We start from the raw sequence: 15,794 nt of genomic DNA on the forward strand, positions 1-15,794 counted from the left end.
CACCATTCCAAAGGAACTAACATTTATTTTAACTCTGGAATAGCCTACATGCTCATTACATCAAACTTACTGTGACAACTCAACAAAATACAAATAACCAAATTGTATCTGAAAACATACAGAAACTGATAATAATATATTTATAAAGCGGTGGGGAAGACCATATTTAACACAAAATATCTCTCCTGTCTGCAAGATTAGCAATATGCTAATCGACCTGAATATGCAAATTAACAAGCATTGCTATTCAGGTAGTGCATATTGCTGGCTGTTGCTACCAACAGAGGGCGCCATAGCCAAATCCACCTACATAAATAGTCTGTCTGAAGCTCCTGGTGATGGTGACTAACAAGATATTCTAGCTTTTGAGACCTTGCTTCTCATAGCAACATGTTAGACTCACTCATGCAAGGCGGTGGTTTTCCAGTTGTTGGCCACAAACCCTAAACTTGAAGTGGGCCGTGTTGAGATGAATGCTGGGATTTCCGACTGCTTTGCTCATTCTTGGTTATCCTACCATAGCCAGCTCTTGGACCTCTGGTTCTAGGCTTGAAACTGAATTCATCTTGATTTTATGTTAATGTATTTGGTATCTTGCTTGCAGATATGTCATATGTTATTCCCTGAATTCTGAACTCCTTACCTACAGACTTTGTCCACCAGATAATTGTTACAATGATAATAAAAATTATGTATTTATTCATTTATTTTAATTTGACAATTTTTTATTACGTTTCTAGGGGTACAGAGAAAAAAAAGGGATGATAAGGGGTGAAAGGAAAATATAACCATAAATATTGAGCATGGTAATTGATGTCATCAGTGCACATACATAGCAAAGCACACATTTTACATTAGAGTAGAAACCGTGGAGTATAGTCATACGGCCTGAGTTCCAAGTCTTGGATATCTGATATTACGCACTCTGATGTGCTGGGGGGTAAAAGGGAAAGAGAGACAACAACGAAAATAACAACAAACAGTCGTATACAGGTACCTATTGCAATAAAAAGTGAGGAATATAACCAGTGTTCCAAAGGCAATGTGCTATTGTTTGTCTACGTGCAGAACCAAAACCACAGAGTTACTGCACCCAGACCACTTCATTGAGGGGAAAAAAACTATACTGGTCCTTTAATATAGTGGTTCTTTTATTTGTATACATCAGGAATAAGGTTGCAACAACAATCAAATAGTCATTGTTTCAATTTTTATTGCAGAACCCATGAATTTTGTGGACGAGCTACTCAAGAAGCCTTTCCAAAATATGACATTTCAGGAGAGGCTAGAAGTGAAGAGGTTGGGTCCTCACCAACCACACATTGTCATCAAGCAATCTTCAAAAGAACGAGGAAAAGAAATTAACCGCAAGTTTAGCCAGCAGTGGTTTGAGAAGAAGAAATGGCTTTGTGCAAGCATTTCTAAATCTGCCTTATTTTGTTTTCCGTGCCTGTTATTTGGTGGCGATGCTCCTTGGACCAAATCGGGAGTCATAGATATCAAACATTTGCCTGACAAAATTAAGAAGCATGAAGCCTGCACAACACACATAGAAAATTGTCTAAAGCTTGGAACTTTTGGAACAGTGGATATTGGAACCCAGGTGAATAGAACCTTTCTCATAAGCATTAGAAAGCACAATGAAGAGGTGGACCGGAACCGACACATTCTTTCAAAGCTTATAGATTGCATACGTTTCTGTGGTACTTTTGAATTGTCATTATGTGGCACTAAAAAATCTGAATGGTCTTCAAATAATGGGGTGTATTTGGAGTTGGTGGATTTTGTTGCTAGTATAGATACTGCAATGGAACAACATTTGAAAACATCAGCTGTCTTTAAAGGCATCTTTAAAACTATCCAGAATGAGCTACTCGACTGCATGTTTGATGTGATCAGGCAAGTCATTCTACAAGAACTTAAAGAGGCAGAGTTCATTGCAGTGCAGGTCAATGAGATAACAAATATGGTAATAAGGACCCAGTCAGCTTTAGTGTATCGGTATATTCATAAAAACAAAGTCATAGAAAGATTTTTTGGCTTCACAGCTGTGGAAGGGTCTTATGCGGAAACAACTGCTGCATCTGTGCTGGAAAATCTAACAATGGTTTTTCCAGAGCCAAATGACAAGAAACGGTTAATAGCACAAAGTTATGATGGAATTAGTATGAGGCATGGGGAATCTGGAGGACTGCAAAAAAAGGTAAAGGACATATACCCAAATGCTCATTATGTACACTGTTATGCACACCAATTAGAATTAATTATTCAGCAAGTGGCATCTCAAATCACACCAGTGCGAGTATTCTTTTGTGGCTTGTCAGCTATGGCAGCTTATTTTTCACAGTCTCAGCAGAAGACAGCCGTGCTTAACGAAGTATTAGGGAACCGACGTCCAAGAGTTGCATCTATACGTTTGAACTTTAACATAAGAACAGTGAATGTCGTCTTTGAACTCAAACAAGACCTTATCGATTGTTTCAAAGCAATATTGTCTCGTGCACAGCATTTTGATACGGCGTCGGTCAGTGAGGCCAAATCCTACGCCAGGTTACTCGAAGATCGAGAGTTCCTCTACTTCCTTTATTTGTTTTGTGACATTATGACATATGCTGATTTACTTTACAGTCAACTCCAGAGAAAGGACATAGATAATGTTTTAATTAGTAAAGTGACCTCCGATTTTACCAGCAGCATACAGAAGATTTCCGACTCTATTGAGAGTATAGAAGGAAGATTGCCAGAGGTTTCAGCGCATGTTCAGCATAGTAGGGAAGACATTGCCACCCTAAATCAAATAGGAAAGCTGGTGTGTGATATTGTAACTGCGCATGTAAAGGAACGTTTTGCTTTTTCCAGCCACCTTGTGAGCGCCACTCTGTTTGCACCTGAATTATTTGACAAGTATCTACTTCGATTTCCTTTTAAAACACTGGACGAGACTGTGAACAAATATCCAATGCTTAATAAGGACAAGCTGCGCACGGAGCTGGATATTATCTACAGGAACAGGAAGTTTCATTGCTGCAGTGGAGCTGTGGATCTTTTTTTATTTCTAGTTACGCTTTTTCAGAGACTTGCACACTGTTAAACATTTTAATTACAACCCCAATGACCACGTCGGAACCCGTGAGATGTTTCCCCACATTAAAAAAGATAAAAACATTTTTGAGAAGCACTGTGACTGAGGATAGGTTGAATGCATTGGCGATGCTCGCAATTGAAAAACAGCTAATCGATGTCATCCCACAGTTTAACAACCAAATTATAGAGAAATTTGCTGCTTCAAAAAGTTACAGGGCACATTTCACGTACAAATCATGTTGAAGCGGCTTTGTCACGGTCTGACGGTGACTGGTCTGGTGGCTGCAGGGAAAGTTGAGTTATACTTGTAAATCAATGCCGCAACCGCCATCTTCTATCTTCCTACCGGTCTTCCTCCGCTGCCATGAGCCCACGTCAATGTTGTACCCTCGCGCATGTGACATTGCGCTAGACACAGAACCTTTTAACCCTACAGTAGTGATGGCTGGGGAAGATGACAAAACTTGACAGACACCTTTTTGTCAAGTTTTATCAGATGTAGAATAAAATACTAAGAAAAAGTGGGTCATACTTTTGTCTCGGTATATCTTTTGACTGCGTTGAAATTTCAGAAAAATACCCACATAGTCAATGTGATTAGTTCATAAAGATTTTATCTTAATGAAATACTCCGTTTGGAGGCATGGGGAAGGTGGTGACTGCTGCATTAACCCCTTAAATCCGGAGGGCGTACTATTACGCCCTGCAGGAGCCGGCTCTAAACGCCGGCGGGCGTAATAGTACGCCCTTGCTATAATGGCCGCCCACATGGCCGGCGCTAATCGCCCACTGCAGATCGCGGTCGGGGGGGATACCTGGCCCCCCAGGCAACCCCCCCGTGGCCGGTGACCGCGATCTGCAGTCTCTGATCGCAGTGACAGGCTGTCACTGCGATCAGAATTTTCCGTGTGTCAGACGATTTCAAATCGGCTGACACATGTGGCCGGCGGCTTTCCCCTGTGCAGATCGCGGTCGAAGGACATACCTGGCGCCCCAGGCAGTCCCCCTGGGGTCAGTGACCGCGATCTGCTAAGTCTGAGATCGCAGTGACAGGCTGTCACTGCGATCAGTGTTACATGTGTCAGCCTAATGGCTGATACATGTAACAGGTGCAATGATCACCCTGCAGATCGGTAGGGGGAGTGCTTGTACCACCCAGGCACTCCCCCGGTGGTCAATTACCCAATCTGCAGGAGGTGATCACAGTGACAGGCAGTCACTGTGATCACTGATCCTGTGTGTCAGCCAGTAATGTGAAATCACTGGCTGACACTGTCTCTGCCCCCCCCCCCCCCCCCCCCCCGTAATAAAAAAAAAAAAAAAATTAGTTACAAATAAAATATACTTAGATCATATATATATATACACACACACACACACAAATTTACACATACACGAAGTGTATTTAAATATTAATATATATAATTATACATATATTAAAATCAAAATACACGTAGAAGGATATTGATTAAATATATTTATAATTATATATATATATATTTATATATAATAAAAAAATATGTAAATATGTTAAAAAATAAAAAATAAATTATTAAAATATATACTCGAGTATAAGCAGAGTTTTTCAGCACATTTTTTGTGCTGAAAAACCCCAACTCGGCTTATACTCGAGTCAGTGTCTGTATTATGGCAATTTACATTGCCATAATACAGACAGGGGGCTGTGGGGGCTGCAGAGCGTTTACTTACCTCTCCTGCAGCTCCTGTCAGCTCCCTTCTCCTCCACGCCGGTCCGTTCAGCACCTCGGTCAGCTCCCAGTGTAAGTCTCGCGAGAGCCGCGGGGTCATAGTGCGGCTCTCGCGAGACTTACACTGTGAGCTGACAGAAGAGCTGCACGGACCGGCGCGGAGGAGGAGGGAGCTGACCGGAGCTGCAGGAGAGGTAAGTAAACTCTCAGCCAGCCCCCCTCCTCCCCCCACTGAACTACCAATGGCACTGGACCCCCAGGGAGTGAGAGCCCCCCTTCCTGCCATGTATCAAGTAGGGAGGGGGGATGGAAAAAATAAATGCATAATAATAATAAAATATTAAAAATAATAATAATTAAAAAAAATAACAACATAACAAAAAAAAAAATAATTAATAAAATAAATAATAATATAACAAAAAATGATTAAAATAATAATTAATAAAATAAGTAATCAAAATGCCCACCCCCCACCAACACATACACGAACACACACTGCATCACACACACTCACACTTCATTCATATACACACACTGCACTCATACACACACACACTGCACTCATACACAAACACTGCATTCATACACACACTGCACTCATACACACGCACTGCATTCATACACACACTGCATTCATTATATACATACACTGTAAATAAATATTCAATTAATATAATTTTTTTTAGGATCTAATTTTATTTTGAAATTTACCAGTATTTCCCACCCTAGTCTTATACTCGAGTCAATACGTTTTCCCAGTTTTTTGGGGTAAAATTAGGGGCCTCGGCTTATACTCGAGTATATACGGTATATATGTGTAATTTCGTTCTAACTGTATTTTGATAATATATATTTTTTTTATTATTGCTCGAATACTTTTTACTGTTTTGAAACACTAATATTTGTGTTCAGCGAAGTCTCCTGAGTATAACAGTACCCCCCATGTACAGGTTTTATGGTGTTTTCAAAAGTTACAGCGTCAAATATAAGGTTTGTGTTTCAGTTTTTTCACATTGAAATTCACCATATTGGTTATGTTGCCTTTGAGAGCATATGGTAGCCCAGGAATAAGAATTACCCCCATGATGGCATACCATTTGCAAAAGTAGACAACCCAATGTATTGCAAATGGGGTATGTGTACAAATATGTGTATTTTATTGCAGTAAAAGCAAACAGTATTATGACAGTCACAGTTAGAATGTCACGTAGAACTAAACATTTTTTCATTTTTTTTATTTTTTCCCCATTTTTCAATATTTTATTCATATTAAATTATGTTTCATACCTAAATATTTTATATTAAATGAAACCCTGTTTCCCTTGAACAAAATGATATATAATAAGTGTGGGTGCACATAATATGAAAGAGGTGAATTACGCCTGAACAGACATATAGCGCAAATTACATTTTTTGTTTACGTTTTGTTTTGATCACAACGTGTACATTTGGCTCAGTCCTTAAGGGGTTAAAAGGTTATATATGGATATAGTTTGTTTTTATTATTATGTTTGCTTTAAAATAAGAAAATGGTTTTCCATCGCTGTAAATTTAGTTTTATACAGTTTATAACAAAAATGAAAATAAAATAGTAAAAAAAAAAAAATATGTTGAAAAGCTTACACTTAGTCTGAGGATGAAACGACACATTTTATAATAATTGACATTTTACACAGTAATTCGCTAAAAGTCAAAGGCCGTTTGGTTACACTTAAAATGATGCATATAGTGCCAACATCCACGGACGGCAGTTTTATTGCATATAGCATTATTTCAACCATTATCTTCTGTTGAAATCAGGTGGATCTCCTTATAACCTGTGAGATTGGGTTTCCACAAACTCAATTGTATTCAATACTTTGTTCAATTCCTGTGATACAGACCTGTGCAATTGGAACCAATGCCACTCAGTCTCCGTAATGCACCCCGGAAACCAATTTTTTCCCCCTTTGCAGCAGGGAGATTTAGTTACAAGTCAGCTGCTTTGTAGTTGGGCTCTGTTCACATTTGTATAACCTGGCTGCAGTAATGAGATCCATTTGTCTCGATTTGGTTACGTTTTGGTTGTCAATACTGTGAACCACAGAGAATTTTAACAACCAAATGAAGAATGGATCCAAATGAAATCGGCTGAATATGCAAAAGTAAGTTGGGAGTCTCATGAATGGATCCCATACGCTTTGTATTTTGGAGTACTGGGAACTCAACACTCACTTGAGCACTCTAGTTTCGGTCTGCGCTCTCTAAGAAACTTGTGAATTCTGTTTTTTTTTTTTTTTTTTTACCGTCTAAAATTTAAAGTTCTTTTTGAATTCCTGACAATTCACCCTTTAGTGACTAACCTTGTAGGTTTTAAAAACCAAACTAAACTGCAGTTGTCGAGAAGATAACTGCAAGTCTCTCAGCATCATGAAAATGTAATTGGCTTTGTAGAAGGGACTTAAAGGATCACTATAGGGTCAGAAACACAAACATGTATTCCTGACCCTATAGTGAAAACCCACCATTTAGGTGGCCTTATAAGACACTCCCCATGCAAGGGGCGTTATTATTTATATATTATCACTATATATTTAAGTGTTCTTGCATAGCAAGACCACTTAATGTTATCTCACATATATATTATTATTATTATTATAGCCAAATTTGCCACCCTAACTCCTCCCACAGTTTTTACACTACATAGACAGTAATATACCGAAACGTGCGGATTGTTCCCGATCGGATTGCTATTACTTTGTGGAACGTTTCGCCGAATGGTTCACGGAATATCGTTGTTCTTGTGGCGAAATTTGTCCCATAGGAATGAATGGCAAAGCTAGAGTGGGAGCTGGCACAAGCTGAAAAATCAGGACATGATTTCTAAACTGCCACCACTCCCTCTTTTTCAAGCCCACCTACACAAATCTTATATAAAAATGTTCAGCTGTCCCTGCTGCCATTAAAAATGTCCACGGCTAAGCCATAGTCCTGATAGTTTTCACAATATGACTGCGACTGTGCCTTCATTGTTAATATTTCAGAGACATACTATGCATCAAAATGTAGGTCTGGGTCTTGTGATTCTCACAATATAAAGCTCTTCACTGTAAGATTTATAGTTTTTAAAATACGACCGTTTGAAGATGGCAACCGCCAAAATACTCTGACCTGTGCCAGGCTGCAGCAGCAAGTGATGTCATAGACAGGGCCTTTTACACCTGCTAATGTTTTTATAAATGTATGGTTTAATGTAACTGTGCAACAACGTTGCAATCAAATGTGCTATATAAATGATAACAGTTACTCCGCCCACTCCAGTTGTAGACTACTGGTGGAGGCAAGAACACTTCACACAATTTCCCCAGAAATTTTAGCTTTTCTAGTATTATATATTATTAGGGTTAGGGTCAGGGTCAAAGGTCAGGGACAGAGGCTAGGGTCAGGGTCAAAGGTTAGGATTATTATTATATGGTTATATATTATTTATATATTATCACTATATATTATTTATATATTATCACTATAACCCAGGACATACTTGAAAACGAAAGAAATCTCAATGTATCTTTCCTGGTAAAATATTTTATAAATAAATAATATTATTATTATATATTATTATTATATATTATCACTATAAATTATTTATATATTATCACTATATATTATTTATATATTATTATTATGACTATATATATTAATATTATATATTATCACTATATATTATTATTATTATTACTATATTGTTATATATTATTATTATATATTATTATGACTATCTATATATATTTATTATTATTATATATTATTATTATTATTATATTATTACTATATTATTACTATATTATTATTATTATTATTATGACTATCTATATATATTTATTATAATAATATTAACCCTGCGGTCACTGGGAGTCCCAGCCCTGGATCCACTACCTCTGTGCTCTCCCAGCTCTCACAGACTGCGCATGCGTCACACGGTCCCTCCTTTATTATATTATGACTAAATTATTATCACTATATATTATTATTATATATTATTATGACTATATATATTATTATTATTATTATCACTATATATTTATATATTATCACTATATATTATTATTATTACTATATTATTATATATTATCACTATATATTATTATAGAATATCATTATATATTATATATTTTCACTATATATTATTCTATTTTATTATTATGACTATAGTATTATTATTATATATTATTATCACTATATATTATTATATATTAGTATTATAACTATATTATTATATTATTATGACTATTTATATTATATATTATTATCACTATATATTATTATATATTATCACTATATATTATTTATATATTATTTATATATTATCACTATATATTATATATTATTATCACTATTATATATTATTATCACTATTATATATTATCACTATTATATATTATCACTATATATTATTATCACTATATATTATATATTATCACTATATATTATCACTATATATTTATATATTATCACTATATATTATTATATATTAGTGTTATTATGACTATATATATATATATATATATTATATTATTAACACTATATATTATTATATATTATCACTATATATTATTATATATGACTATATTATCACTATAGATTATTATATATTATTATGACTATGTATATATATTACTATATTATTATAATCACTATATATTAATATTATATATTATTATGACTATATATATTAATATTATATATTATATATTACTATATTGTTATATATTATTATCACTATATATATATTATTATTATGACTATCTATATATATTTATAATTAGTATATATTATTATTATGACTATATATATTATTATATTATAACTATATTATTTATATATTATTATTATGATATTATTATTATTATGACTATATATATATTTATTATTATGACTATCTATATATATTTATTATTATTATATAATTATTATGACTATATATATTATTATTATATTATTACTATATTATTTATATATTATTATGATATTATTATTATATATTATTATTATGACTATACATATTTTATATTATTATTATATATTATTATTATGACTATATATATTATTTATATTATTATTATGACTATATATATTATTATTATATATTATTATTATTATGACTATATATATTATTTATATCATTATTATATATTATTATTATGACTATACATATTTTATTATTATTATATATTATTATTATGACTATATATATATATTATTATCACTATATATATTATTTATATTATTATTATATATTATTATTATTATCACTATATATATTATTTACATTATTATTATATATTATTATTATTATTATGACTATCTATATATTTATTATAATAATATTATTAACCCTGCTGTCACTGGGAGTCCCAGCCCTGGATCCACTACCTCTGTGCTCTCCCAGCTCTCAGTCTGTCAGTCACACTCTGTCTGGATCCAGACTGCGCATGCGTCACACGGTCCCGCCTTTATTACGTCATTTCCGGTGTGGTCGCCCGGAAGCTGTCACAGGTCCCGGATGTGGAGTCCGCGCTGAGTGTGAGCAGCCGCTCCGGGGAGTGAAGGTCGTGCGCCGGGAGGAGGGAGTGTCAGACTGTCGGAGTAATAAGAGCGGCCCTCCGAGCGGTTACCATGGAGACACAGGAAGTCAGCGGCGGCCATGATGGTTTCTGGCAAATCCCGGACACAGACTGAGCATGCGCGGAGACAGGGGCGGGGCCTGATGCGTGACGTCATATCGGCGCGATCCACAGTAATCCTTCCACTGTCTGCATTCCCTGACACAGTGCGGGGAGTCTGGGAGAGGAATATGACAGGTATGTACTGTTACTAAGCAACCGCCTGGTCAGCTACCGTATAACACCTAATAGCCACCCCTACCGTATAATACCTAATAGCCACCCCTACCGTATAATACCTAATAGTAACCCCTACCGTATAATACCTAATAGCCACCCCTACCGTATAATACGTAATAGCCACCGCTACCGTATAATACCTAATAGCCACCGCTACCGTATAATACCTAATAGCCACCCCTACCGTATAATACGTAATAGCCACCGCTACCGTATAATACCTAATAGTAACCGCTACCGTATAATACCTAATAGTAACCCCTACCGTATAACACCTAATAGTAACCGCTACCGTATAATACCTAATAGCTACCCCTACCGTATAATACCTAATAGTAACCGCTACCGTATAATACCTAATAGTAACCCCTACCGTATAACACCTAATAGTAACCGCTACCGTATAATACCTAATAGCTACCCCTACCGTATAATATCTAATAGCCACCCCTACCGTATAATACCTAATAGCAACCGCTACCGTATAATACCTAATAGTCACCCCTACCGTATAATACCTAATAGTAACCGCTACCGTATAATACCTAATAGCCACCCCTACCGTATAATACCTAATAGTAACCGCTACTGTATAATACCTAATAGCCACCCCTACCGTATAATACCTAATAGCAACCGCTACCGTATAATACCTAATAGCAACCGCTACTGTATAATACCTAATAGCAACCGCTACCGTATAATACCTAATAGCAACCGCTACCGTATAATACCTAATAGCAACCGCTACCGTATAATACCTAATAGCAACCGCTACCGTATAATACCTAATAGCCACCCCTACCGTATAATACCGAATAGTAACCGCTACCGTATAATACCTAATAGCCACCCCTACCGTATAATACCTAATAGCCACCCCTACCGTATAATACCTAATAGTAACCGCTACCGTATAATACCTAATAGTAACCGCTACCGTATAATACCTAATAGTAACCCATACCGTATAATACCTAATAGCCACCCCTACCGTATAATACCGAATAGTAACCGCTACCGTATAATACCTAATAGCCACCCCTACCGTATAATACCTAATAGCCACCCCTACCGTATAATACCTAATAGTAACCGCTACCGTATAATACCTAATAGTAACCGCTACCGTATAATACCTAATAGTAACCCATACCGTATAATACCTAATAGTAACCCCTACCGTATAATACCTAATAGCCACCCCTACCGTATAATACCTAATAGTAACCGCTACTGTATAATACCTAATAGCCACCCCTACCGTATAATACCTAATAGCAACCGCTACCGTATAATACCTAATAGCAACCGCTACTGTATAATACCTAATAGCAACCGCTACCGTATAATACCTAATAGCAACCGCTACCGTATAATACCTAATAGCAACCGCTACCGTATAATACCTAATAGCAACCGCTACCGTATAATACCTAATAGCCACCCCTACCGTATAATACCTAATAGTAACCGCTACTGTATAATACCTAATAGCCACCCCTACCGTATAATACCTAATAGCAACCGCTACCGTATAATACCTAATAGCAACCGCTACTGTATAATACCTAATAGCAACCGCTACCGTATAATACCTAATAGCAACCGCTACCGTATAATACCTAATAGCAACCGCTACCGTATAATACCTAATAGCAACCGCTACCGTATAATACCTAATAGCCACCCCTACCGTATAATACCGAATAGTAACCGCTACCGTATAATACCTAATAGCCACCCCTACCGTATAATACCTAATAGCCACCCCTACCGTATAATACCTAATAGTAACCGCTACCGTATAATACCTAATAGCAACCGCTACCGTATAATACCTAATAGTAACCCATACCGTATAATACCTAATAGCCACCCCTACCGTATAATACCGAATAGTAACCGCTACCGTATAATACCTAATAGCCACCCCTACCGTATAATACCTAATAGCCACCCCTACCGTATAATACCTAATAGTAACCGCTACCGTATAATACCTAATAGTAACCGCTACCGTATAATACCTAATAGTAACCCATACCGTATAATACCTAATAGTAACCCCTACCGTATAATACCTAATAGCCACCCCTACCGTATAATACCTAATAGTAACCGCTACTGTATAATACCTAATAGCCACCCCTACCGTATAATACCTAATAGCAACCGCTACCGTATAATACCTAATAGCAACCGCTACTGTATAATACCTAATAGCAACCGCTACCGTATAATACCTAATAGCAACCGCTACCGTATAATACCTAATAGCAACCGCTACCGTATAATACCTAATAGCCACCCCTACCGTATAATACCGAATAGTAACCGCTACCGTATAATACCTAATAGCCACCCCTACCGTATAATACCTAATAGCCACCCCTACCGTATAATACCTAATAGTAACCGCTACCGTATAATACCTAATAGTAACCGCTACCGTATAATACCTAATAGCCACCCCTACCGTATAATACCTAATAGTCACCCCTACCGTATAATACCTAATAGCAACCGCTACCGTATAATACCTAATAGCCACCCCTACTGTATAATACCTAATAGCCACCCCTACCGTATAATACCTAATAGCCACCCCTACCGTATAATACCTAATAGTAACCGCTACCGTATAATACCTAATAGTAACCGCTACCGTATAATACCTAATAGTCACCCCTACCGTATAATACCTAATAGTCACCGCTACCGTATAATACCTAATAGCCACCCCTACCGTATAATACCTAATAGTAACCGCTACCGTATAATACCTAATAGTCACCGCTACCGTATAATACCTAATAGCCACCCCTACCGTATAATACCTAATAGTAACCGCTACCGTATAATACCTAATAGCAACCGCTACCGTATAATACCTAATAGTCACCCCTACCGTATAATACCTAATAGTCACCCCTACCGTATAATACCTAATAGCCACCCCTACCGTATAATACCTAATAGCCACCCCTACCGTATAATACCTAATAGTAACCGCTACCGTATAATACCTAATAGCCACCCCTACCGTATAATACCTAATAGTAACCGCTACCGTATAATACCTAATAGCCACCCCTACCGTATAATACCTAATAGTAACCCCTACCGTATAATACCTAATAGCAACCGCTACCGTATAATACCTAATAGTAACCGCTACCGTATAATACCTAATATTAACCGCTACCGTATAATACCTAATAGTCACCCCTACCGTATAATACCTAATAGCCACCCCTACCGTATAATACCTAATAGTCACCCCTACCGTATAACACCTAATAGCCACCCCTACCGTATAATATCTAATAGCCACCCCTACCGTATAATACCTAATAGTAACCGCTACCGTATAATACCTAATAGTAACCCCTACCGTATAATACCTAATAGCCACCCCTACCGTATAATACCTAATAGCCACCCCTACCGTATAATACCTAATAGCCACCCCTACCGTATAATATCTAATAGTCACCCCTACCGTATAATACCTAATAGCAACCGCTACCGTATAATACCTAATAGTAACCGCTACCGTATAATACCTAATAGCCACCCCTACCGTATAATACCTAATAGTCACCCCTACCGTATAATACCTAATAGCAACCGCTACCGTATAATACCTAATAGTCACCCCTACCGTATAATACCTAATAGCAACCGCTACCGTATAATACCTAATAGCAACCGCTACCGTATAATACCTAATAGTAACCGCTACCGTATAATACCTAATAGTAACCGCTACCGTATAATACCTAATAGTAACCGCTACCGTATAATACCTAATAGTAACCGCTACCGTATAATACCTAATAGTAACCGCTACCGTATAATACCTAATAGCCACCCCTACCGTATAATACCTAATAGCCACCCCTACCGTATAATACCTAATAGTCACCCCTACCGTATAATACCTAATAGCTACCCCTACCGTATAATACCTAATAGTAACCCCTACCGTATAATACCTAATAGCCACCCCTACCGTATAATACCTAATAGTCACCCCTACCGTATAATACCTAATAGCCACCCCTACCGTATAATACCTAATAGCAACCGCTACCGTATAATACCTAATAGCCACCCCTACCGTATAATATCTAATAGCCACCCCTACCGTATAACACCTAATAGTAACCGCTACCGTATAATACCTAATAGCCACCCCTACCGTATAATACCTAATAGCAACCGCTACCGTATAATACCTAATAGCCACCCCTACCGTATAACACCTAATAGCCACCCCTACCGTATAATACCTAATAGCCACCCCTACCGTATAATATCTAATAGTAACCGCTACCGTATAATACCTAATAGCCACCCCTACCGTATAATACCTAATAGCCACCCCTACCGTATAATACCTAATAGCCACCGCTACCGTATAATACCTAATAGCCACCCCTACCGTATAATATCTAATAGTAACCGCTACCGTATAATACCTAATAGCCACCCCTACCGTATAATACCTAATAGCCACCCCTACCGTATAATACCTAATAGCCACCGCTACCGTATAATACCTAATAGTAACCGCTACCGTATAATACCTAATAGCCACCCCTACCGTATAATACCTAATAGTAACCGCTACCGTATAACACCTAATAGCCACCCCTACCGTATAATACCTAATAGTAACCGCTACCGTATAATACCTAATAGCCACCGCTACCGTATAATACCTAATAGTAACCGCTACCGTATAATACCTAATAGTCACCGCTACCGTATAACACCTAATAGTAACCGCTACCGTATAATACCTAATAGCCACCCCTACCGTATAATATCTAATAGTAACCGCTACCGTATAATACCTAATAGCCACCGCTACCGTATAATACCTAATAGTAACCGCTACCGTATAATACCTAATAGCCACCCCTACCGTATAATACCTAATAGTAACCGCTACCGTATAATACCTAATAGTAACCGCTACCGTATAATACCTAATAGTAACCCCTACCGTATAATACCTAATAGTATCCGCTACCGTATAATACCTAATAGTAACCGCTACCGTATAATACCTAATAGCTACCGTATAATACCTAATAGCCACCCCTAC

The 15,794-nt window shown here is 36.9% G+C and overlaps 2 protein-coding genes across 2 annotated transcripts in view; both read left to right on the forward strand.

Moving 5' to 3' along the window:
• LOC134574875 (zinc finger MYM-type protein 1-like) overlaps nt 1-3,091 on the forward strand; it is a 37,845-nt gene extending 34,754 nt beyond the window's left edge. Inside the window, exon 9 of the mRNA XM_063433923.1 lies at nt 1,221-3,091. Within this exon, the coding sequence (XP_063289993.1) occupies nt 1,221-3,091 (1,871 nt within the window). The remainder of the gene's footprint in view (nt 1-1,220) is intronic.
• A 7,251-nt stretch (nt 3,092-10,342) lies between these two features.
• Nucleotides 10,343-15,794, forward strand: part of LOC134575257 (oocyte zinc finger protein XlCOF6.1-like) — a 103,368-nt gene continuing 97,916 nt past the window's right edge. The window contains exon 1 of the mRNA XM_063434519.1: nt 10,343-10,637. The gene's annotated coding sequence lies outside the window, so the exon portion shown is untranslated. The remainder of the gene's footprint in view (nt 10,638-15,794) is intronic.

The sequence above is a fragment of the Pelobates fuscus genome, chromosome 10, assembly GCF_036172605.1.
Source record: "Pelobates fuscus isolate aPelFus1 chromosome 10, aPelFus1.pri, whole genome shotgun sequence".
Classification (NCBI taxonomy): domain Eukaryota; kingdom Metazoa; phylum Chordata; class Amphibia; order Anura; family Pelobatidae; genus Pelobates; species Pelobates fuscus.